Source organism: Pipistrellus kuhlii, unplaced genomic scaffold (genome assembly GCF_014108245.1).
Source record: "Pipistrellus kuhlii isolate mPipKuh1 unplaced genomic scaffold, mPipKuh1.p scaffold_m20_p_3, whole genome shotgun sequence".
NCBI lineage: Eukaryota > Metazoa > Chordata > Mammalia > Chiroptera > Vespertilionidae > Pipistrellus > Pipistrellus kuhlii.
The window spans coordinates 109986388-110008447 of record NW_023425529.1 but is presented as its reverse complement, the minus strand read 5'-3'; the positions used below and the strand labels follow the sequence as shown (position 1 = coordinate 110008447).

At 39.9% G+C, this 22060-nt stretch overlaps 1 protein-coding gene and 1 pseudogene across 8 annotated transcripts in view; one reads left to right on the top strand and one right to left on the bottom strand.

Moving 5' to 3' along the window:
• COG3 (component of oligomeric golgi complex 3) overlaps positions 1 to 22060 on the top strand; it is a 78990-nt gene that overhangs the window by 15404 nt on the left and 41526 nt on the right. For 6 of the 8 annotated variants that reach the window (XM_036456458.2, XM_036456456.2, XM_036456455.2 and 3 more), the window contains exons 2-8: positions 9184 to 9330; positions 12576 to 12637; positions 14191 to 14356; positions 15301 to 15375; positions 18494 to 18586; positions 19208 to 19333; positions 21709 to 21789. In XM_036456458.2, the coding sequence (XP_036312351.1) occupies positions 9184 to 9330; positions 12576 to 12637; positions 14191 to 14356; positions 15301 to 15375; positions 18494 to 18586; positions 19208 to 19333; positions 21709 to 21789 (750 nt within the window). The remainder of the gene's footprint in view (positions 1 to 9183; positions 9331 to 12575; positions 12638 to 14190; positions 14357 to 15300; positions 15376 to 18493; positions 18587 to 19207; positions 19334 to 21708; positions 21790 to 22060) is intronic. The other 2 variants (XM_036456457.2, XM_045588666.1) reach the window with 2 other exon arrangements.
• Positions 11503 to 12060, bottom strand: LOC118728495 (annotated as a pseudogene).

Genomic DNA, 22060 nt, shown 5'->3' with positions numbered 1-22060 from the left:
TATGATTTTTATTTTGACACTTAAGTTTTCATTTTTCTGCTGAAATTCCTCATCTGTTCATTTATTTTTTAATTTAATTTTATTTTTTTGAGCTTTTTATTTTTTAAAATTATTTTTTAATAAATCTTTATTGTTCATATTATTACAAATATTCCTCATTTTTCCCCCCCTCCATTGCTCCTCTCCACCAGGTTCCCACCCCACCCTCTGCCCTTTCCCCACCCCCCATTGTCCTCATCCATAGGTGCATAGTTTATGTTCAGTCCCTTCCCACATCCCTCACTCCCCTTTTCCCTGAGAATCGTCAATCCACTCCCCTTCCATACTTCTGATTCTATTATATTCACTAGTTAATATTGTTCATAAGATTTTTGTAATTCCCTTGGTTTTTATTATAGATTCACTTGTTGATAGTTACGTATTTGTTGTTCATAATTTTTATCTCTATTTTCTTCCTCTTCCTAAAGAAAAGCAATTCATATATTTCTGGTTTGGCGGTGATGAACTCCTTTAGTGTTTTTTTTTTTATTTGTGAAGCTCTTTATCTGACCTTCGATTCTGAGAGATAGCTTTGCTGGGTAGATTATTTTTGGCTGTAGGTTCTTGCTATTCATCACCTTGAATATTTCTTGCCATTCCCATCTAACCTGCATGGTTTCTGTTGAGAAATCAGCTGACAGTTGTATGGGTGCTCCTTTATAGGTAACTACCTGCTTTGCTCTTGCTGCTTTTACTATTCTCTCTTTATCTTTTGCTCTTGGAATTTTAATTATGATGTGTCTTAGTGTGGTCTTCTTTGGATTCCTTTTGTTTGGAGTTCTGTGCGCTTCCTGGACTTATAAGTCTAATTCTTTCACCAGGTGGGGGAAGCTTTCTGTCACTATTTCTTTCAGTATGTTTTCGGTATCTTGCTCTCTCTCTCTTCTTCTGGGACCCCCATAATTCTGATGTTGGTTTGCTTGAAGTTATCACAGAGTTTTCTTACATTATCTTCAACTTTCTGGATTCTCTTGTCTTCTTGCTTCTGCAGAGGAGTGTCTTCTGGCTCTTTATGTTCCAAATCTTTGACTTGATTCTTGTGATCTTCCATTGTGTTTTTAGGACTCTGTATAATATTTTTTATTTCAGACAACCTATTCTTTATTTCTTGTTGATCCTTCATATTTCTTGTTGATTCCTTATTATTTCTTGTTGACCCCTTTTCATATCTTCATAGGTCTTGTTTATTTTATCAGCCTTTTCTAGGAGAATCTTGAAAAACCTTATAAGCGTGGTTTTGAACTCTATATCAAGTCGCTTTTTGTCCTCCATTTCTTTCGTTTGTGATCCGTTTCCTTGTCTGGGCATTTTTGCAGCTTCCCTGAGTTGGTAGCCTTAAAAGTCTCTGGGTTCAGCTTGGATGGGGCGGAGTTTCAGGGTGGAGCCTACAGCCTTGGCTTCTGTCAGCCCTGCCCTAAGAGGCTCCTGAGTCTCAGTGTTCCTCAGTGTCCTTCGGTACTGGCTGCAAGCACCTCTGAGAGAAAGGTGCCCATGAGTTTTGCCCGCTACCAAACAGTCTAGGCTCTTGGAACTGGAGTTCAGTTCAGTTGGAAGTGGGGTTGGAAGTGGGGTTCAGAGCAGTCTGGAGCTTTTGTCTCCTTCCTGCTAGGGCAATCCAGCGGCACAGTCAACCATCCTTTCTCTGCGCACAATGTGCGTGCCTCTGGGACTTCCTTTCTTTTTTTCTTCTTCTTTTTTTTTTAAATAAATTTTTATTGTTCATATTATTACAAATGTTTCTTCCCCCCCCCCTTCTCACCCCACCCTCTGCCCTTTCCCCACCCCCCATTGTCCTCATCCATAGGTGCACAGTTTATGTTCAGTCTCTTCCCACATCCCCCTCTCCCCTTTTCCCCAAGAATAAACAGTTCACTCCCCTTCCATACCTCTGATTCTATTATATTCAACAGTTAATATTGTTCCTCAGATTTTTTTTTTTTTAGTTTCCTTGGTTTTTAGATTCACTTGTTGATAGTTACGTATTTGTTGTTCATAATTTTTATCTTTATTTACTTTCTCTTCTGAAAGAACCCCCTTCAGCAATTCATATAATTCTGGTTTGGTGGTGATGAACTCCTTTAGCTTTTTTTTTATTAGTGAAGCTCTTTATCTGACCTTCGAATCTGAGTGATAGCTTTGCTGGATAGATTATCTTTGGCTGTAGGTTCTTGCTATTCATCACCTTGAATATTTCTTGCCATTCCCGTCTGGCCTGCATGGTTACTGTTGAGAAATCAGCTGACAATCGTATAGGTGCTCCTTTATAGGTAACTACCTTCTTTGCTCTTGCTTCTTTTAATAGTCTCTCTTTGTCTTTTGCTCTTGGAATCTTAATTATGATTTGTCTTGGTGTGGTCCTCTTAGGATTCCTTTTGTTTGGAGTTCTGTGCGCTTCCTGGACTTGTAAGTCTAATTCTTTCACCAGGTGGGGAAAGTTTTCTGTCACTATTTCTTTCAGTATGTTTTCCATATCTTGCTCTCTCTCATCTTCTGGGACCCCCATAATTCTGATGTTGGTTTGCTTGAAGTTGTCCCAGAGGTTTCTTACATTATCTTCAATTTTCTGGATTCTTTGGCCTTCTTGCGTCTGCGGAGGAGTGTCTTCTGGCTCTTTATGTTCCAAATCTTTGACTTGATTCTTGCGATCTTCCATTCTGTTTTTAGGACTCCATAAAATATTTTTTATTTCAGACAATGTATTCTTTATTTCTTGTTGATCCCTTATTATTTCTAGTTGATCCCTTTTCATATCCTCATAGGTCTTGTTTATTTTATCGGCCTTTTCTAGGAGATTCTTGAACAACAACCTTATAAGTGTGGTTTTGAACTCTATATCCAGTCGCTTTTTGTCTTCAATTTCTTTCGTTTGTGATCTATTTGGTTTAGGCATTTTCGCAGGCAGCTTTCCTGATGGGGCGGGGTTTCAGGGTGGAGCCTACAGCCTTGGCTTCCGGCAGCCCCGCCCTATGCGACTCCTGAGACTCTGGGTCCTTCAGTACTTGTTGAGAGCGCCTCTGAGAGAAAGGTGTCCTCGATTTTCGCCTGCTGCCAAACTGTCTATGCTCTCCCCCAATGAGTCCGGTATTGGGGTTCAGTTCAGTTGGTAGTGGGATTGGAGGTGGCGTTCAGAGCAGTCTGGGGCCCCTGTCTCCTTTCCGTCAGGGCAATCCCGCAGCACAGCCGGCCGGCCCTTCTCTGCGCACAGTGTGCGCGCCTCCGGGACCTCCTTTCGCCGCTTCCCTGGAGTCCCGCCTTACAGCCCGGCTCCCTATGGATGAGCCTGGGTCCCCGGGGTCTGGCCTAGAATTGGGGTTCAGAGCAGTTGGAGCTGGGCCCAGCACAGTCGGAGCTTTTCTCTCCTTCCTGCTTGGGACCGCCAGCCAGGCACGCGGGCTCCCTCCTCTCCGGCTCTGTCCTCTCCGTGCGCGCCGCGTGTCTCCATACCTTGGGCTTTTACAGCTCCTCCGCGCTTCCTTCTGGTTTTCTCCTTGCTTCTCGTTGTAGAATTTCCAGTCAGTCGACTTTTCTGTAGTTCTGGGTAATGTCCATTTTATATTTTAGTTGTATTTTGTTGAAATTGTTGTGTGCGGCTGCAGCTAGTTGCCTACCCGAGCATCCATCTTGGATTCTCTCTGGGACTTCCTTTCACCTCTCCCCTGAGTTTCCGCCTTACAGCCCAGGTTCCCTCTGTATGATCCTGGGTCCCCAGGGTCTGGCCTAGAACTGGGGTTCAGAGCAGTCAGAACTGGGGCTCAGCACAGTCCGGAGCTTTTGTCTCCTTCCCGCTAGGGCAATCTAGCAGCAGAGTCAACAGTCCATCCTCTGCGCACAATGTGCGCACCTCCAGGGCACTGCCTTTTAGCCACTCCCCTGAGGTTCCGCCTTACAGCTCAGACTCCCTCCTTATGTGTCTGGGTCCTCAGGGTCTTGCCCAGAACTGGGTTTAGTGCTGTCGGAACTGGGGTTCAGTGCTGTCGGAGCTTTTATCTCCTTTCCGCTAGGGAACGCCAGCCAGGCACTCAGCACCCCCCTCCTCTTCGGCTCCGTCCTCTCCTTGTGCGCAGCGTGTCTCCGTACCTTAGGCTTTTCCAGCTCCTCTGATTTTCCTTCTGGTTTTCTCTTTTCTTCTCGTTGTAGAATTTCCAGTCAGTCGACTTTCCTGTAGTTCTGGGTAATGTCCATTTTGTATTTTAATGAAATTGTTGTGTGAGGCTGCAGTTAGGTCTTTACCTATGCCGCCATCTTGGTTTCTCCTTTAAAAGGTGTTCATTTATTTTAAATCTATCGTATACTAGAGCCTTTATAACTAACCTATTAGTTACATATTAGTAATATAATTACAGTTATTTAAATTCATTATCTGATAGTTGGAGTATCCAGGTCATTTCTGATTCTGGCTCTGTTGAGTGCTTTGTCTCTTGGCAATGAGTTGTTTCCCCACTCCCCTTCCTTGCTTTATTATTATTACTAGAGGCCTGATACTTGAAATTTGTGCAAGGGGCTTGGCCCTCACTGAAGCCATCTGGAAGGTCATTCAGCTGTCTGGTCTAATTTGCATATTACCCTTTTGTTATCGATTTTTTTGTTAATCCCCATTTGAGGATATTTTCCATTGATTTTTATTATTTTTCTTCTGTATTTTAAATACATGTTATTTTTATTTTATTTATTTATTTTTAAAATATATTTTATTGTTTTTTTTTTTATAGAGAGGAAGGTAGAGAAGAGAGATAGAGAGTTAGAAATATCGATGAGAGAGTGTCATCGATCAGCTGCCTCTTGCACGCCCCCTACCGGGATGTGCCCGCAACCAAGGTACATGCCCTTGACAGGAATCGAACCCGGGACCCTTCAGTCCGCAGACTGACTGATGCTCTATCCACTGAGCTAAACCGGTTTCGGCTATTTTATTTATTTTTTTAAATATATTTTTATTGATTTCAGAGAGGAAGGGAGGAGAGAAAGATAGAAACATCAATGAGAGAGAATCATTGATTGGCTGCCTCCTGCATGCCCCCTACTGGGGATCTAACTTGCAACCCAGGCATGTGCCCTTGACCAGAATTGAACTCAGAATCCTTCAGTCTGCAGACCTACACCTGAGCCAAACTGCTACGGCTAAAATATGTTTTTATTCATTTTTTTTCTTTTAGAGAGAGAGGAAGAGGGAGGGATAGAGCGATAGAAACATCGATGACAGAGAAATATAATTGATTGGCTGCCTCCTGCACACCCTCTACTGGGGATTGAACCCGCAACCCACTTACACGCCCGGAATAGAACCTCTGACCCTTTGGTGGGTGGGCCAACACTTTAATCGCTAAGCCGCACACCCAAGACTTCCCTTGCTTTTTAATGTAATTTTGAGTAAATACTGGACATTGTGTTCAGGACAGTTCAGAATGAGGAAAATAGTATTTGTGTGTTGAAATAAGAACACCTCTTCAGTTAGATTCTTATTGTGGGGAGTTGAATCAGTCTAGTCAGGAGTTGAGCTAGGTTCAGTTTTGTTATTGCTCTGGTTATCTTCTAGTTCACTGATTCTTGAGCTGTGTTGAGTGTACTGATAAGTCCACTGTGGATATTTAAAAAAATATTTTTATTGATTTCAGAGAGGAAGGGAGAGGGAGAGAAAAACATCAGTGATGAGAGAGAATTCGGTTTCAAATTTCTCTAGTGTTACCTTTTGCATAGCATTGGGGCTGGGTTTCTGCAGGGTTTTCTTAACATTTCTCCTCTGCCCTCAGCTTTTGGTAAGCTGTGTGCCTATGTCTCAGAGAGTGTCTGTGCTTTGCCCCTCTCATAAGCAGTAGATGCAGGTGCTTTCTAGCCTGGCAGTGAGGGTAGGTGTGAGTTTTCTGTCATCCCAGCCTCAGTCTGATGCAGGCGCTTTGCTTGTGGGTCTTGGAGATGGAGCTTTCGCATTGATTCTGCTCTCCTCTGGAGGTAGCAGACTTCTATTGTTCTAGGTCTTGGATTGTGTCTTGTCTCTCTTGTAGGGTTAGTGGTGTTTTCTCTTCTCTTTCTCCAGCCTTAGGGGGTCTTCCTCTGTGTTCTAGGGATAATAGGGTGCTTTTTTTTTTTCTTTTTTTTTTTTTTTTCCAGTTTCTTAGAGTTTGGTTCCACTGGGAAGAAGGGTCTGGATGAGGCTTTATGCTGTGCTCTCCCACAGCCATCTCCTTTTTGAGGCCTGCACCACTTATTCTTTCTCGGGAGCATGGAGGTCTGTGAAGAAAACCATGTGTGGGTGCTAAATCCTTTTGTGTTTGTAGCTTCCAGGCATTTTGTACTTACACCCCAGCCTTTTACAATTTGTAAGAATTCTTACCTTCTTCTATGCTGCTTGTTATTTCTTTTTCCATGATCATGCTAACATTCTGTCTCTCTCTGGAGGTGCCCATCTCACATGGATTTTAAGCTACTTGGATACTCTGTAATCTCAGCCCTCTGATGGATTCAAGAATAGTTATGCTTTTGTAGATTATTTATCTTTTTCTTACTAGGGTGCAAGGAACACTGTCCAGCTTTTTTGATTTTAGCTTAGTCTCCATGTGTTTTCTGTTATGTTTTTCAAATCTGAGCCTAATCAATGTGTCTTCATTGTTGCCCGTAGTGTTGTGTAAACAGTGCCAATAGAATTTTGTCATGATCTGTTCAGAGATAAACTTTACCATTAGTAAAATGTAATTTATAAGATAGCTTATGCTCAAGAAGCAGTATAAATTCTGATTTATGAAATTACTCTTGCTGCTACTAAATAGGAATACTAAAATATGATAAACAGCAATAGCTCAAATTTATTGTGTTCACTATGTGACAGGCATTATGTTACGTACATGTAGCACAGTCTCTGATGTGTTTTCCTCCCCCTCTTCAAGGAGGCAGCCTGTTGTTGGTAATGGGGTGGTTGTACAGAGTATGAGCAGGTGCCACTCAGCTCAGCACAGCTTCATTTGTCCTCCACAGTTCTTTTTTTGTTTTTTTAAAGTATATTTTATTGATTTTTTACAGAGAGAAAGGGAGAGGGATAGAGAGCTAGAAGCATCGATGAGAGAAACATCGATCAGCTGCCTCCCGCACACCCCCTACCTGGGATGTGCCCGCAAACAACGTACATGCCCTTGACTGGAATTGAACCCAGGACCCTGCAGTCCCCAGGCCGAGGCTCTATCCACTGAGCCAAACCAGTTTCAGCTGTCCTCCACAATTGCTAGTGACACTTTAAACTCAAGATAGAGTCTCACTGGATTTGAGAAACTTAATTCTTACTGCGCCACAGCTTTTATACTCAAAGGTTATGTTACAGTTCAGGAAGCGCTTATATGAACAAGAAATGCCTTTAATCTGACATACATCTAGCCCAGCGGTCATCCACCTTTCAGACCTCACAGACCACCAGTTGGGGACCACTGATCTAGCCCCTCTTGGCTCTTGAGTCAGAAAGCAGAACCAGAACCTTCCCCGACCCCCCCCCCCCTTTTTTTTTTTTTGGTCTGCAGCTTCTTAGCAGTCTTAGAAGACTGCTTTCTGTGGAACCTCTGTTTACTTCTTTTCACAATGGCCTTTTGATACAAATAATGTAGATCCTATTTTACAGCGAAGAATTTGAGTAATTTGCCCATTATCATGTAGCTTGTAAAGGAGCAGGAGCAAGGTTCAAACCAGGCTGCACTGTAATGTTATTTTCTGTGCAAGAAAGAAGGTATTACTGCCCCCCCCTCCCCTTGAACCTAGGTGCAAAACCCCCTATATTTAAAGAGTAGTATTTTTTGTTACGAGAGAGAGAGAGAGAGAGAGAGAGAGAGAGAGAGAGAGAGAGAGAGAGAGAAACATTGATGTGAAAGCAAACCTCAATTGGTTTCCTCCTGAACATGCCTGACTGTGAATTGAACCCACAACCAGAGTATGTGTCCTGACTGAGAATCAAACCCACTGCCTCTCGGTGTACAGGACAATGCTCCAACCAACTGAGCCACATCAGCTAGGGCTAAAGGGCTGTATTTTTAAATTAGTGATGGTGTAATTTGCGTCTAGTTTATTTTAGCTTTAAAGAGAAAATAAACTGTCTTCAGATGAAATTTTTATATCTAGAAAAATAGACAGGGAGGCAGTTTTTTAAGACATTGGATCAATATTTTATATTGCTGAACCTTAAATGTCAGGCCCTAAGAGCTGAAAACTGGAATTGAAACAAAACAATTAGGCCCTTTTACAACTTTCCCAGCATCTTCAGTCCCTTTCTTTTAGGTCTAAAAAACAGTGTGTGTATTCCACCACAGGTAAGTTAGCACTGGACTGCCTTTAGTAGTAGTGGAGAACTAGAAAGTATTGTAGGTCTGATGGCATCAAAATGAGGCCTTGTATGTGGGACTCTTCTGAAACAGTTGGGAAACTGAAATTCTATGTAGTTGTAATTTCAACATTTGTCAGCAAGAAGGTGTGGGTAAAGTGTGCCAGTGGTGGAAATGGAAGGAGTTAATGTTTATTGGTACTTAATTCTTTTTTTTTTTTTTTTTAATATATTTTATTGATATTTTACAGAGAGGAAGGGAGAGAGATAGAGAGCTAGGAACGTCGATGAGAGAGAAGCATCGACCAGCTGCCTCTTGCACATCCCCTACTGGGGATATGCCCGCAACCAAGGTACATGCCCTTGACCGGAATCGAACCCGGGACCTTTCAGTCCCCAAGCCGACGCTCTATCCATTGAGCCAAACCGGTTTCGGCATATTGGTACTTAATTCTTGAGTGTGATTTGTTTTCCGTTGGTTGGTGTTAATGAGGTCAGGCTTTTGTGTTAGATAATGCGGAGGGCAACCTACTTTCAGCAGCACACAGGCTTTGCCTTTGGTGCTAGTTGAAAGCTGTTCAAGTAAGAAGATGTGTGTGTATTAGCATAGAATCATCGCCAGTAAAAAACCATATTTTACTAATGGTGGGGTATCAGTGTCATGTTGACATTTTGAGACTAGCATTAATATAGAGAGAGCCTAGTTATAAATGTTAGCATTACATGGCATTAACCTCAAATGATTTAATAGAAAACTTTCATTTACCTTTCAAAACAACTGAGTTGTAATACCAATCTTGAGTTCAGGGAATTTTCAAGTTACTTAAATATCTTTGTGGCTCTTCTTTTTCAAGCTCCCAATTGAAGACCTATGCAACTTAACGTCCCAGTCGCTGCCCATCGCACAGACTTCAATAGTTCCTGAGTCCACAGAAGACATTCTCCTGAATGGTTTTATTTCATTAGAAATGGAAAAAGAAAAAATAGAAACGGCACAGCAGGTGAATGGCAATATTGTTTCTAAGGATTTTGATTATTTTAAATTAAATGTTTTGACACAGGGCTAATAAGATCCTAATTAAAAGTTCTGAACTTTTGAAACTATACAGGGTGGGACAAAAATAGGTTTAGAGTTGTTTGTGTGGAAAGTAATACAATAATAACACAAGAATAAGGTGTTTCGTGTACTCACAATTGTAAACCTACTTTTGCCCCACTCTGTAGTTAAAATTTTTTAGAACATTCTTGATTTTGTGTTAGTTGTGGCTATTAAGTATTTCAAATGAACCTTTTGCCAAATTATATTTAGAATACAGAAAAAATATATTTCAAGTTTAATTAAGGTTTTAGTATTTTATGTACTTTTGACTTCACCCAGTGTATGTCTATGTTATGTTCCCCTCCAGCATGCAGTGTGTGTGTACATACACACACAGACACAGGCACATACCATTCTATTTTTAGGTAAATTTATTTTATAATTTATCTTTATTGTTGAAAGTATTACAGATGTCCCCTTCCCGTGTACCTCCCATTGACCCTTCTTCTCCTGCCGCCTCCCCAGGCCTTCATACACTATTGTCTATGTCCATGGGTTATGGCTAGGTAATTAAAAACAAAACAAAACTAAATATTCTCTTAGATGAATGCTTATAGCTACTTTTAGTAATGTAGCCTGTGTAATCTCCTTTTTCTTTTTTGCTTATTCCTGATTGAAAATCTACTATATGTTAATAGTTTCTTCTGCCACTTCCTCTGCTCCTCTTTCTGTTTTGTGAAGAATCAAAGCTGAGGCATTTACTGAGTAAAACATAAAGCACATGTGCTGACCTGCATGTACAGTAAGCTGAGGGAAGAGATGCAGTGAAGTGATTAAGAGCTCTAGCTCGAGTCAGGCCCTGGATCTGAAAGTCACCTGTGTTGCTTACCATCTTTGTGAGCTTAGGGAAATTACTTCTTATTCTTAGGTCTTCAGTTTCCTTATGAGTAAATAATAATTATATACCTATATCATAGGATTTTTGTGAAAATTAAGTAAGATAATGCATGTAAATGCAGTATGTGGCAGGCACATAATCAGGTTTCAGTAAATGATAGCTACCGTACTTGTCAAGCTTAGTATCTTGAGAGAATAAAGCATATTTTGACTTTAACCCCACTTGAGAATTATAGAAGATAACTTGTACCAGGTTGGTGAACTACTTGGACTGTTAAAAAAGTCATCTGGATTAAATTTGCACTTGCATATCTCTTTTTAAATTTAGAAAAATCTAATATATTGAGTTATAATTTATGTACAATAAAATGTAATCATTCTAGGTGTACACCTTGGTGAGTTTTGACTTGTGTAAGATATAGACAAGATATAAAACATTTCCATTGGCCCAGAAAGTTCCCTTATACTTGTCATGGTCATGGTCAACCTCTCCCATCTCTTTTTAATAATAGATATTTTCATAATATAGGGCCAGAATTCAAATTTAGAATATAAGAGCCATGTTCTTAAACCAGTCTGTTATATTATTTACTGGAGGCCCGGTGCACGTAATTTGTGCACGGTACTGTGTGTCTCTCAGTTCAGCTTGCACCCTTTCCAAACTGGGACCCCTTAAGGGATGTCTGATTGCTAGTTTAGGCCTGATCCTAGTAGGATTGGGCCTATATGTGCAGCAGGACATCCCTCTCTTAATCCAGGACCACTGGCTCCCAACTGCTCGCCTGCCTGCCTTCCTGATTGCCCCTAACCGCTTCTGCCTGCCAGCCTGATCACCCCCTAACCACTCCCCTGCCAGCCTGATTGATGCCTAACTGTTCCCCTGCCAGCCCGATTGCTCCTAATTGCCCTCCCTTGCAGGCCTGGTCCCTCCCAACTGCCCTCCCATCCTGGCCTGATCACCCACAACTGCCCTCCCTTGCAGGCTTGGTTCCTCCCAACTGCCTTCCCCTTGGACCATCTTTTGGCAGCCGTCTTGTGTCTACATGGGGGCAGCTTGGGTCTTGGAGTGACAGTCAATTTGCATATTACTCTTTTATTAGATAGGATGAATTTATATTTTCACAATTTTTACTAAATAATACTAATATTTACTCCAAGCCCAATGTTACATACTCAGAATTGGCAAACTAGCAAATAGGCTTCAGCCTCTTAGGAAGAAATATATATATATTTTGTCTTTACTTTTATTGGTAATTTATTTTATGCCGAATTTACTCCCAGGCCATAGTTTTTGTTTCTTCAGTTTCTTCTGGGACATCCCTATCTTCTGTGCCACCTCCTCTCTGGTTTAGAAACAATCTGCTCTTTTTCAGCAAGTCCTTTCTCTGTGGCAGGGAGAACTCATGTCTGGGCTCTGTAAGTTCTACACTGCATCTCGGGAGCTCTGTTCACCTAGATGTGCTCAGTGACCAGAGAACCTACATCTAAAGCTTAAGTTCAGCAGTGCTCTCTGCGTTTTTAAGCATGTGCAGCAAGAAGTCAGCATTCTTTTTCGGCCACTGACCCTGTGTCCGGCCCCACTGTTTTGCCTGGGCACATCTACCAACTCCACCATTCTCACGATGGAATGGCACACATTGCTTCTGTAAAGGGACAGCCTTCAGATACCTGGTGGCTTTTTGAATATGCATACCATGGTGGCTTGGGCAGTTTCATGTGTGTTCATAAAGTGAACATGAAGATTTGAGCCTCTTGATTTTGTGCGGTTTTCTGGGTCTAGTGAATAGTGAACCATTTTCAGAGGTCACCTCTGGCCGCTTTGGAGAAGAACAGAAATATTTCTTGTGTATTATATCTTTAATACTCTTTTTAAATCAACCCTGAAAATGACCCATTTTTTCCTCTTTTATTGAATTTACTGGGGTGATACTGGTTAAGAAAATTATATAGGTTTCAGGTGCACAATTCCACAACACATTATCTGTACCCTGCGTGTTCACCACCCCAAGTGTAGTCCCTGTCCATCACCATTTGTCCCCCCATACCTTTCTCCACTTTCTCCTCTCCTCCCTCTCCTGGCAATCACAACACTGATGTCTGGGGCATTGTTTTTAATATCCCTTGCTTTTTCTAGCATGTAGATTTGACTATACAATTAAATTGGCCCTGTGTTTAAAACCCATTATTAATGTCTGATCCCCAAACAATAAGAATTAGTGTTATTCTTTTGGCTTGCTGTTTAGCATGTAGCCACTTTTCATTTTGTCTGTTTTAGTTTTGTTGACCATATAATATTCTTTATTTTTCCAGTTTTTCTCATGGTTTGCAAAGCTACAAACTCAGATGGATCAGGATGAAGAAACTAAATATAGGTATGTGGCTCTTGAATTTGTTGGCTGTCCTAATTTTTAGATCACAGTCATCTGAAACATTTTGTAACCTGTGTCTCTAAATAAAATTAATGTACAAAGAAAAATCCAACAGCAATATCTTCTTTAAAAATAGCCAGGAGAGAATTTAGTTTAACTGATATTAAAGCTGTGTAATTGAAAAAAAAAAATTGCATTGTAATTAATAAGTTGGGGGGGCTTTAGATAATTCTAGAAAGGTTTGGGTTCAAGTGGTAATTGTACAGGAACTCTAAGAGGTGTTTGTTGCCTTTCTTTAGAAGGGGAGACCTAAGAGATTTTATGGATGGCCACCTATATACATGTAACTAAATGTGTGTATGTGTGTGTGTGTGTGTGTGTATGTATATATATATTTTATTTTATTTTATTTTATTTTAATTTTTTAAATTGATTTTAGAGAGAGAGAAAGAGGGAAAGATAGAAACAACGATGAGAGAGAATCATTGATCAGCTGCCTCCTGCACACCCCCTACTGGGGATGTGCCCGCAACCAAGGTACATGCCTTTGACCGGAATCGAACCGGTGACCTTCCAGTCCGCAGGCCGATGCTCTATCTACTGAGCCATACCGGTTTCGGCTAAATGTATATATTGGTAACATGGGAGAAATGGTGGTGTACATTTTCTGGCGAATTTGGGGACTATGGCTTGCATTCAGTGAACATTTATTGAGTGATAGTAATTGCTAAGCATTTGATGTATGATTCCATTTAATCTTTATAGCAGCTCTGTGAGAAAAGATAATATTATTCCCATTTTACAAATGAGCAAACTGAGGCCTAGAGATATCAAGGAGACTTGGGCAGAGCTGGGATTTAGACTTAGGTCTTCTAATTTTGAGTCCAAATTCTTCCCATGACATCACACTACCTAAGGTGGAAGTGAACTGAAGGATTGACCTACTTGCTGCCTTGGGATGGGTGGTCCTTGTGTCCCAGACTTTGAAAGTTGAGCTGGTGATTTATTGCCTTACATGTGAAAAGCCAGTTTATGGCTTCAAAGCTGATTCCTTTTGTTGCTCCTTTTAAAAATTAAAAAAAAAAAAAAAGTATTTATTGATTTCCGAGAGGAAGTAAAAGGGAGAGAGACTGATAGAAACATTATTCATGAGAGAGAATCATTGATTGGCTGCCACCTGCATGTCCCACGCTGAGGATGGAGCCTGTAATCCAGGCATGTATTCTGACTGGGAATCAAATCATGACCTCCTGGTTTATAGATCGACACTCAACTACTGAGCCATACCGGCTGGGCTTTTTTTTTTTTTTTTTTTTTTTTAATTGTTTTTATTGTTGTTGTTGCTCCTTTTAGTTTCAATAATTTTCCTTCTTAAGTTTGAAACAGTCTGTAACATAGCTTTTGATAGATTTCTGAATATAATGAACTGTAGTGAATAGGCCTGACTCCTCCTGAAATTCAAGTGTTTTGAGGCGGAAATGAGACTTTGTTGTTTATTTTCTATGTTTATTGGGGGAAAATATTATTGCCAATCCCCTTTTGGTTCTGTTTTCTAGACAGATGAGGGATTACTTGTCTGGGTTTCAGGAGCAGTGTGATGCTATATTGAATGATGTAAACAATGCTCTTCAGCATCTGGAATCATTGCAGAAACAGTATCTTTTTGTGTCCAACAAGACAGGAACACTACACGAAGCCTGTGAACAGCTCCTAAAAGAACAGGTAATTTGGAGTAAGAGAGAGAGTCAGTAATTATACTGTTTTATTTTAAAATAGATGAATACTGTTTAATTCTAGTTTCCTTATTTCTCCAACTTATATATTGAACAGAGCTCTATATAAGGTCCTGTGCTAATAAGAGTGCAAAATATATGGATAGTCGTCTTTTCATTCTAAATAAGCTTATCTGAACAGGGGCAAGGATAAGTTTTCCTATGTTTTGAGCTACTAGGTCTCAGTACACTTTCAGAGTGAAGAATATATATTAATTTGTTCTGTCTGCTCTTTATCATTGATACTTTTGAAACAGGCATGGCGATTATGCATAATGACGGGGTTTAAGAAAAGATGAAGTGATGTTGGTAGTGTTTAAATTGTGACTTAAAGATAGACAATTTTTGTTACTATGTTTATCTCAGAGTTTTCTTTATGTGTGTTCTGTTTTTTAAAAGGCATATATATATATAATTTACTGTGATAATCATTGCTGATTTTAGTCCATGATTTCAAAAATCTTTGAGCATTATCCTGAAATCTTACGTCTTATTAGAGAAGCCTGGTGCACAGCATTTGTGCACTGGTTGGGTAGGGGTTCCCTCAGCCTGAGACCCCTTGGTGGACATTCTCTGAGGGGTCCCTAGTGCTGCCTCAGAGGTGGGAGAGGCTCCCACCACCGCCCCTGCACTGGCCAGCCATGATCTGGCTTCTGGCTGAGTGGTGCTCCCTCTGTGGGAGCACACTGACCACCAGGGGGTAGCTCCTGCATTGAGCGTCTGCCCCCTGGTGGTCAGTGCATGTCATAGTGACCAGTCGTTCTGCTGTTGGGTCAATTTGCATATTAGCCTTTTATTATATAAGATGTATATCAATTCAGATTATTTTTGAGACTAGAGTGTTGATTTTTATGTTCTTGTAATAACTGATTTTTCTCTTTTAAAAAATGCAAGTCGGAACTTGTTGATCTGGCTGAAAACATTCAACAAAAGCTTTCCTATTTCAATGAATTGGAAACTATTAACACAGTAAGCATGTTTTTTATTTTTTGTAAAGTTAGTGACTTTATTTTGTATTTCCCTTTTTGAGTATAATCTTGAAACCTGTAAATTGGCTTGAGTGATATTTTAACTTAATAGTTTGCTTGCTAAAAGTATTCCTCTTTGTGGCTGATGGACATACCATTACCATTTCAAACTTTTTTTAAATATGATTTAAGTAATAGTTCTGTTTAAATTGTATTTCTGTTACAAAAAATCTTTTTGTTGTCTGGCTGGTGTGACTCAGTGGTTGAGTGTCGATCTAGGAACCAGGAGGTCATGGTTCCATTCCTGGTCAGGGTACATGCCTGGGCTGTGTGCCTGGTCCCTGGGGTGTGTGGGAGGCAGCTGATCAATGATTCTCTCATTCTCTCTCTCTCTTTCTCCCTCCTTCCCTTCGTTCCTCCCTCCCTCCCTCTCTGAAATAAAAAAAAATATGTTTAAAAATATTAAAAAAATCTTTGTTGGTTACCTCTTATAGTATCTTATTTATAAGCTGTGAGGAAAATTATAAGAAATATCAAAATTTTAAAATCTTGTTATGGCTGAACTACTATATATATAAAAGGCTAAGTGACCATCTGACCATCCTACCTGTAGTGATGACATGTCTGACCACCAGGGGGCAGACGCTCAATGCAGGAGCTGCCGAGCTGCAGTGACTTGGCAGTGGCGGTTCTTGGGTGACACACCCCGGAACTAGAGAGATGGGAGCCTGATTCTGGGATGCGTCACCTGAGAACTACCCTCTCATAATCTGGCACCCTCAGGGGATATTGGAGAGCCAGTTTTGGCCAATCCCCACAGGCCAGGCCGAGGAACCCCACCTGCTAGAGGGACCCTGCTCACTCTGCAGACACCCTTCGAGCCTCAGTGTCACCCCAGGTGCAGCTGGCTGGGAAGGGACCACAGGAGGTTGGATTCAGGGTGTGTTCAGCCTGTCTCGCCCAGTCCTGACCTGCTGTCTACCTTCTAATTAATTTCCTTTGAATATACATGAATCCGTGCATGGGGCAGTAGTAATAATAATAAAAACATGTTTTATACTAATCTTATACGTATCAATAGTATGAGGAAAAGTATAATCCTCATAACATATTCTTTAAACAAATATATTTTACTGATTTTTTTACAGAGAGGAAGGGAGAGGGATAGAGATTTAGAAACATCAGTGAGAGAGAAACAAATGGCAGAATAACCAGAACGAGGCACTCCATGGAGGGCTGGGACCCGAGCCTGACCTGTGTAGCGCCAGCTGCTGTGTTGTGTCCCCTGAGGTGGGGGCAGGCACTCCTGTGTGTTGTGTCTCTGCTCCGGCCCGCCCCCAGCTCCAGCCTTCCATGTGTTGTGTCTCTACTCTGGCCTTCTGCCAGCCCCAGCCTCCCCACGGCCACTGGGGCTGGGGGCAGCATGCATTCCTTTCCTGCCCATCTGTGTGTGCAACTCCTCCTGAGTGGTCGTGATGCCTGGCTAATTATCATATTCCCTGTTTCTTATATATATTTATATTATTACATATTGTATGTTATATTGTTTTATGTTTTAATATATAATTATATATTAAGTGTTAAATTTCACACATATATATTACCTATACTAATATTGTTTTTTTTTTTTTTTAACAATTTTTAATAGATTTTATTGATTTTACACAGAGAGGAATTGAGAGGGACAGAGAGTTAGAAATGTTGATGAGAGAGAAACATCTTCCAGCTGCCTCTTGCACCCCCCCAACTGGGGATGTGCCCGCAACCAAGGTACATGCCCTTGACCGTAATCGAACCCGGGACCTTTCAGTCCGCAGGTCGACGCTCTATCCACTGAGCCAAACCGGTCCCAGCACCTATACTAATATTGTTAATATTATTACTTATATGCTTACTTATATTTTACTTTCATAGTATGACTGACTGCTACTTAATCCTTTAACCTTGGGAAAATAGCTAGTGTTTGAAATTAGGAAATTTATGTATGTTTTTTACTTTTTGTAAAGTACTAGTAAATGGGAAGTTTAGCTACTTGATGTGTTGTTATTATTATTATTATTTTAAATAGGAACTTAAAAAAATATATTTGATTTTTTTTTTTTTTTTTTTTTTTTTTCTTACAGAGAGGAAGGGAAAGGGATCGAGAGTTAGAAACATCAATGAGAGAGAAACATTAATCAGCTGCCTCCTGCACACCTCCTACTGGGGATGTGCCCACAACCAAGGTATATGCCCTTGACTGGAATCGAACCTGGGACCTTTCATTCCACAGGCCAACTTTCTATTTATTGAGCCAAACAAGTTAGGGCTTGATGTGTTATTTTAATATAACATTGTACAATCGAGTAATAGAAAATATTTGCCAATTCATCAAGAGCCCCATTAAAACTTACTAAGAATAAACTGAATCAAATCAATATTCTTTTTGTTGTTGTTTTGTTAATCTTCACCTGAGGTGAGAGCTAAAGAGAAAGGGAGGGAAACATCTGTGTGAGAGAGACACATTGATTGGTTGCCTGTCACACCTCTGAGTACAACCAGGGCCGGGAGTTGAACCTGCAACCCAAGTATGTGCCATTGACTGGGAATCGAACTCATGACCCTTTGGTGCGAGGGCTCTAACCACTGAGCATACTGGTCAGGGCAATATTCTTTTTTAGATGTTCTTTATTGTTACACATGGGCTACACTTGAGAATATTTTGGTCACTCAAAATGTAAAGACATTATGCTTGGCCGGTATGGTTCAGTGGTTGAGCATTGATCTATGAATCAGAAGGTCATTGTTTGATTTTTGGTCAGGGCATATGCTTGGGTTGCAGGCTTGATCCCTGGTGTGGGGCATACAGGAGGGAGCTGATCAATGATTTTCTGTCACCATTGATGTTTCTCTCTCTCTCTCTCTCTCTCTCTCTCTCCCTCCCTCCCTCCCTCCCTCCCTCCCTCCCTCCCTTCCTCTCTGAAGGAATAAAATATAATACTAAAAAATATACTAAAAAAAAAAAAAAGCAAAGACATAAGTATAACTATATTATATCCTAAAAGGATATATGCTAATTCATATATTTTTGCCTACATATATATTTTAATGAATTAAGGTCTTTTCTTTTTTCCTTAAAGAAATTGAATTCTCCTACATTGTCTGTGAATAGTGAAGGATTTATACCTATGCTGGCCAAGTTAGATGACTGTATAACATATATCTCATGTCATGTAAGTTATGTTATTTCTGTATATATTTTTAAGAAACTTTAGCAACCCTATTAATTTGCTTCTTAGGCTATAAAGTGATTATTTCTTCTGAAGAAAAAAAAATATCTCTAATGTTCTTGAAGAAAAACTGGTAAATTCTTAGTCATTATTAATGAGAGTGATGTAAGAAGTATATTCAGCTGCCGAGGCAGCCCCTGGAGTAGAATGAGGTTCTGACTGACAGAGTTTTCCCATCTGAAAGAGTGAGCACTTTTCAGGCTGTTGAATTACTGTTGTGCTAGATATTATTCTCCAAGGATTTATTTATAGCTGTATTTATTTCCTCCAACTCATATTCTTTTCTAGTTGAGTCTGACATATTAGCTTTGAAATCTATGGAGTACTGAAAATATCTTTTGCTAAAAACTACAAGTATTTATTGAGCCCCTATTTTGTGCCAGGCACAGGGGACTTGGCTGTGACCAAGGCAGTCACAGTATTTGTCTTCATGAAACTTTTAATCTGCGTAAGCCCTTTTTTAGAGTTTCATGTATAGCTTTACTAAAATAAAGGATGTTTTGGTTTTCATTGAAAGTTTGCTTTGTCAATATTTGTTTCCTTTTGTAAATCTTTTCTTTACAGCCGAATTTTAAAGATTATCCTGTTTATTTACTGAAGTTTAAGCAATGTCTTTCTAAAGCTTTGCACCTCATGAAGACATACACTGTGAACACTCTACAGAACCTCACAAATCAGTTATTAAAAAGGGTGAGTTAACTGGTGGGGTTTTTGATTCATTTATCTTCTATAATTTTAGTCTGAGAGTAGTACTTAGTAAATCCAAAACATTGTTTACTGTTTGTTAAATAAGAATATGCATTGGCATTCGTAGATGACCTGCTTCTGGGTCGGGGTCTCGTACGTGGCAGAGCAGCTCCCTCGCTGTGATCTATTGAAAGTCAGCCCTCGACACAAGGGTTTGAAAAAAAAAAAAATGCAAATAGAGAAAAAGAGAAAGAATATGCATTGAAGTTGTGTGTGTGTGTGTGTGTGTGTTTTTAATATTTTTACTAATTTCAGAGAGGAAGGGAGAGGGAAAGAGAGATAGAAATATCACTGATGACTGATCTGCTGCCTCCTGCATGCCCATTTCTGGGGATCGAGCCAGCAACCTGGGCATGTGTTCCTGATCAGAATAGAACTAGGAACCCTTCAGTCCACAGGCCTACACTCTACCCACTGAGCCAACCGGCTAGGGCAGCATTGCAGTTTTATTTATAATAGGAAAAGTGGTTGTATTGTATCTTTCTAGCAGAGTCTTACTTTTAAAGAATATATAACAGTGTGGTAACCATTCAGTACTAATGATAAGTAATAAAGTTTCAAACTATTTGTTACTTAAAACATTTTCATGAAAATATTGGAAGGAAATATACCAAAATATAAAAGATTCTATCTGAGTGGTGGGATTACACATGATGGATACTTTGAAATTTTTTTCTTTATGTGATAATTAAATTTTCTATGGTTAGCAAATTTTTTTTTTTTTTTTTTTTAGTATCTCCAAAAGGTTTTGCATTGTTCCAGGAATTATACAGTAGTGAAAAAGGAGCTAACAAGGTCCCTGCACTCATGGAACTTATTTCAGGAGATATAATCAGTAAAGAAGGAAACACAAATTAATCATTTGCAGATTGTAGTAGATGTTAGGTTAGAAAATAAGAATGGAGCTATCTAGGATGGTCAATTGTTTGCTAAGAAAACCTGAAAGATTATGCATTTTATTTTATTTAATTTATTTATTTTCTAAAGAACATTGAATATCTCTGACCTTTGAGTTCAAAGCCACTGATTTTTGGGTTCCATTTTTACTCTTCATATTGATCTTGGCTAACATAACAGCCAGACTATATAATTTTTCTATTTTGTAAATTTATTTATTTATCTATTTAAAATACATTTTATTGATTTTGTACAGAGAAGAAGGGAGAGAGAGAGAGAGTTAGAAACATCGATGAGGGAGAGTCATCGATCAGCCGCCTCCTGCACACCCCCTACTGGGGATGTGCCGGCAACCAAGGTACATGCCCCTGACCGGAATTGAACCCGGGACCCTTCAGTTCCCAAGCCGATGCTCTATCCACTGAGTCAAACTGGTTTCGGCTTGTAAATTTATTTTTTATTTTCTAAAATTTAAATTAAAAATTTTTAAATCTTTATTGTTGAAAGTATTATATATGTCTCCATTTTCCCCCATTGATCTCTGCTAGTCCACCCCTTCCCCCCACCCCAGGCCTTCACCACCCTATTGTCTGTGTTCCTGGGTTATGCATATATGCAAACAAGTTCATTAGTTGATCTCTTCTCACCCATGCCACCCTCCCCTGCCTTCCCTCTGAGGTTTGACAGTCTGTTCATGCTTCTATGTCTTTGGATCTATTTTTGTTCATCAGTTTATGTTGTTCTATTTTGTAAAATTTTTAATAAGTTTTGGAAACTAATACCTAATAAGTACTGCTACCTGCTATGTATAGTGCTTTACTATTGAGCTGCATAACGACTTTATGAGTATAGGTCAGTGTCGGCAAACTCATTAGTCAACAGAGCCAAATATCAACAGTACAACGATTGAAATTTCTTTTGAGAGCCAAATTTTTAAAACTTAAACTTCTTCTAAAGCCACTTTTTCAAAATAGACTTGCCCAGGCCGTGGTATTTTGTGGAAGAGCCACACTTAAGGGGCCAAAGAGCCACATGTGGCTTGTAAGCCACTGTTTGCTGACCATGGTATAGGTTATCACCATTTAATGGATGCTTTGAATCTGAGAGAGGTTAAGTAATTTGGCTAATGTCCTAGCCTCAGTAAATGACTGAGTATGAAGCTGAATTCAGATCTCTTTACTGCCAAAAATTCATGTAACATGGGTAAGTTTTAGTTATAAAAGAGAGATGATGGTTCCTCATAATTATTTCTCATTTGTAGTAATAATAATATTAATCTCTCTCTGAGATTTTTCTCTCTAAACTTTCGGTTGGTGTATAAGCCAAGAAGTAGCTATTTGAAATGATGTGCATCACATTTTCTGAATACTTATTTGTTTGCTAATTATCTTCCTTTCTTATCCTCCCCCATGTTTCTTTAGGATCCTTCATCTGTACCTAATGCAGACAATGCTTTCACACTATTTTATGTGAAATTTCGAACGGCTGCTCCCAAAGTCAGAGTAAGTCTGTTGTTATAAATAGAATAGTGGTATGAAGTTTATTTAGCCATCCCTTTGGAAGTACTATTGTATGTTAGGCCCTCTGCTTATACCAGAAAAATGAACATAAGTGAAAGAAAGGTAGGCATTGCCCTTTCACATTACATTGCATTATCTGAGAGTGCCTTCAGACCACGGAGCAGCAAACAGCTTCTAAGATGCTTAGGAATGCTTCTAGATGAAGGAGATATTTGAGCTTAAACTACTCAGATTTATAGTGGATTGGAGGGGA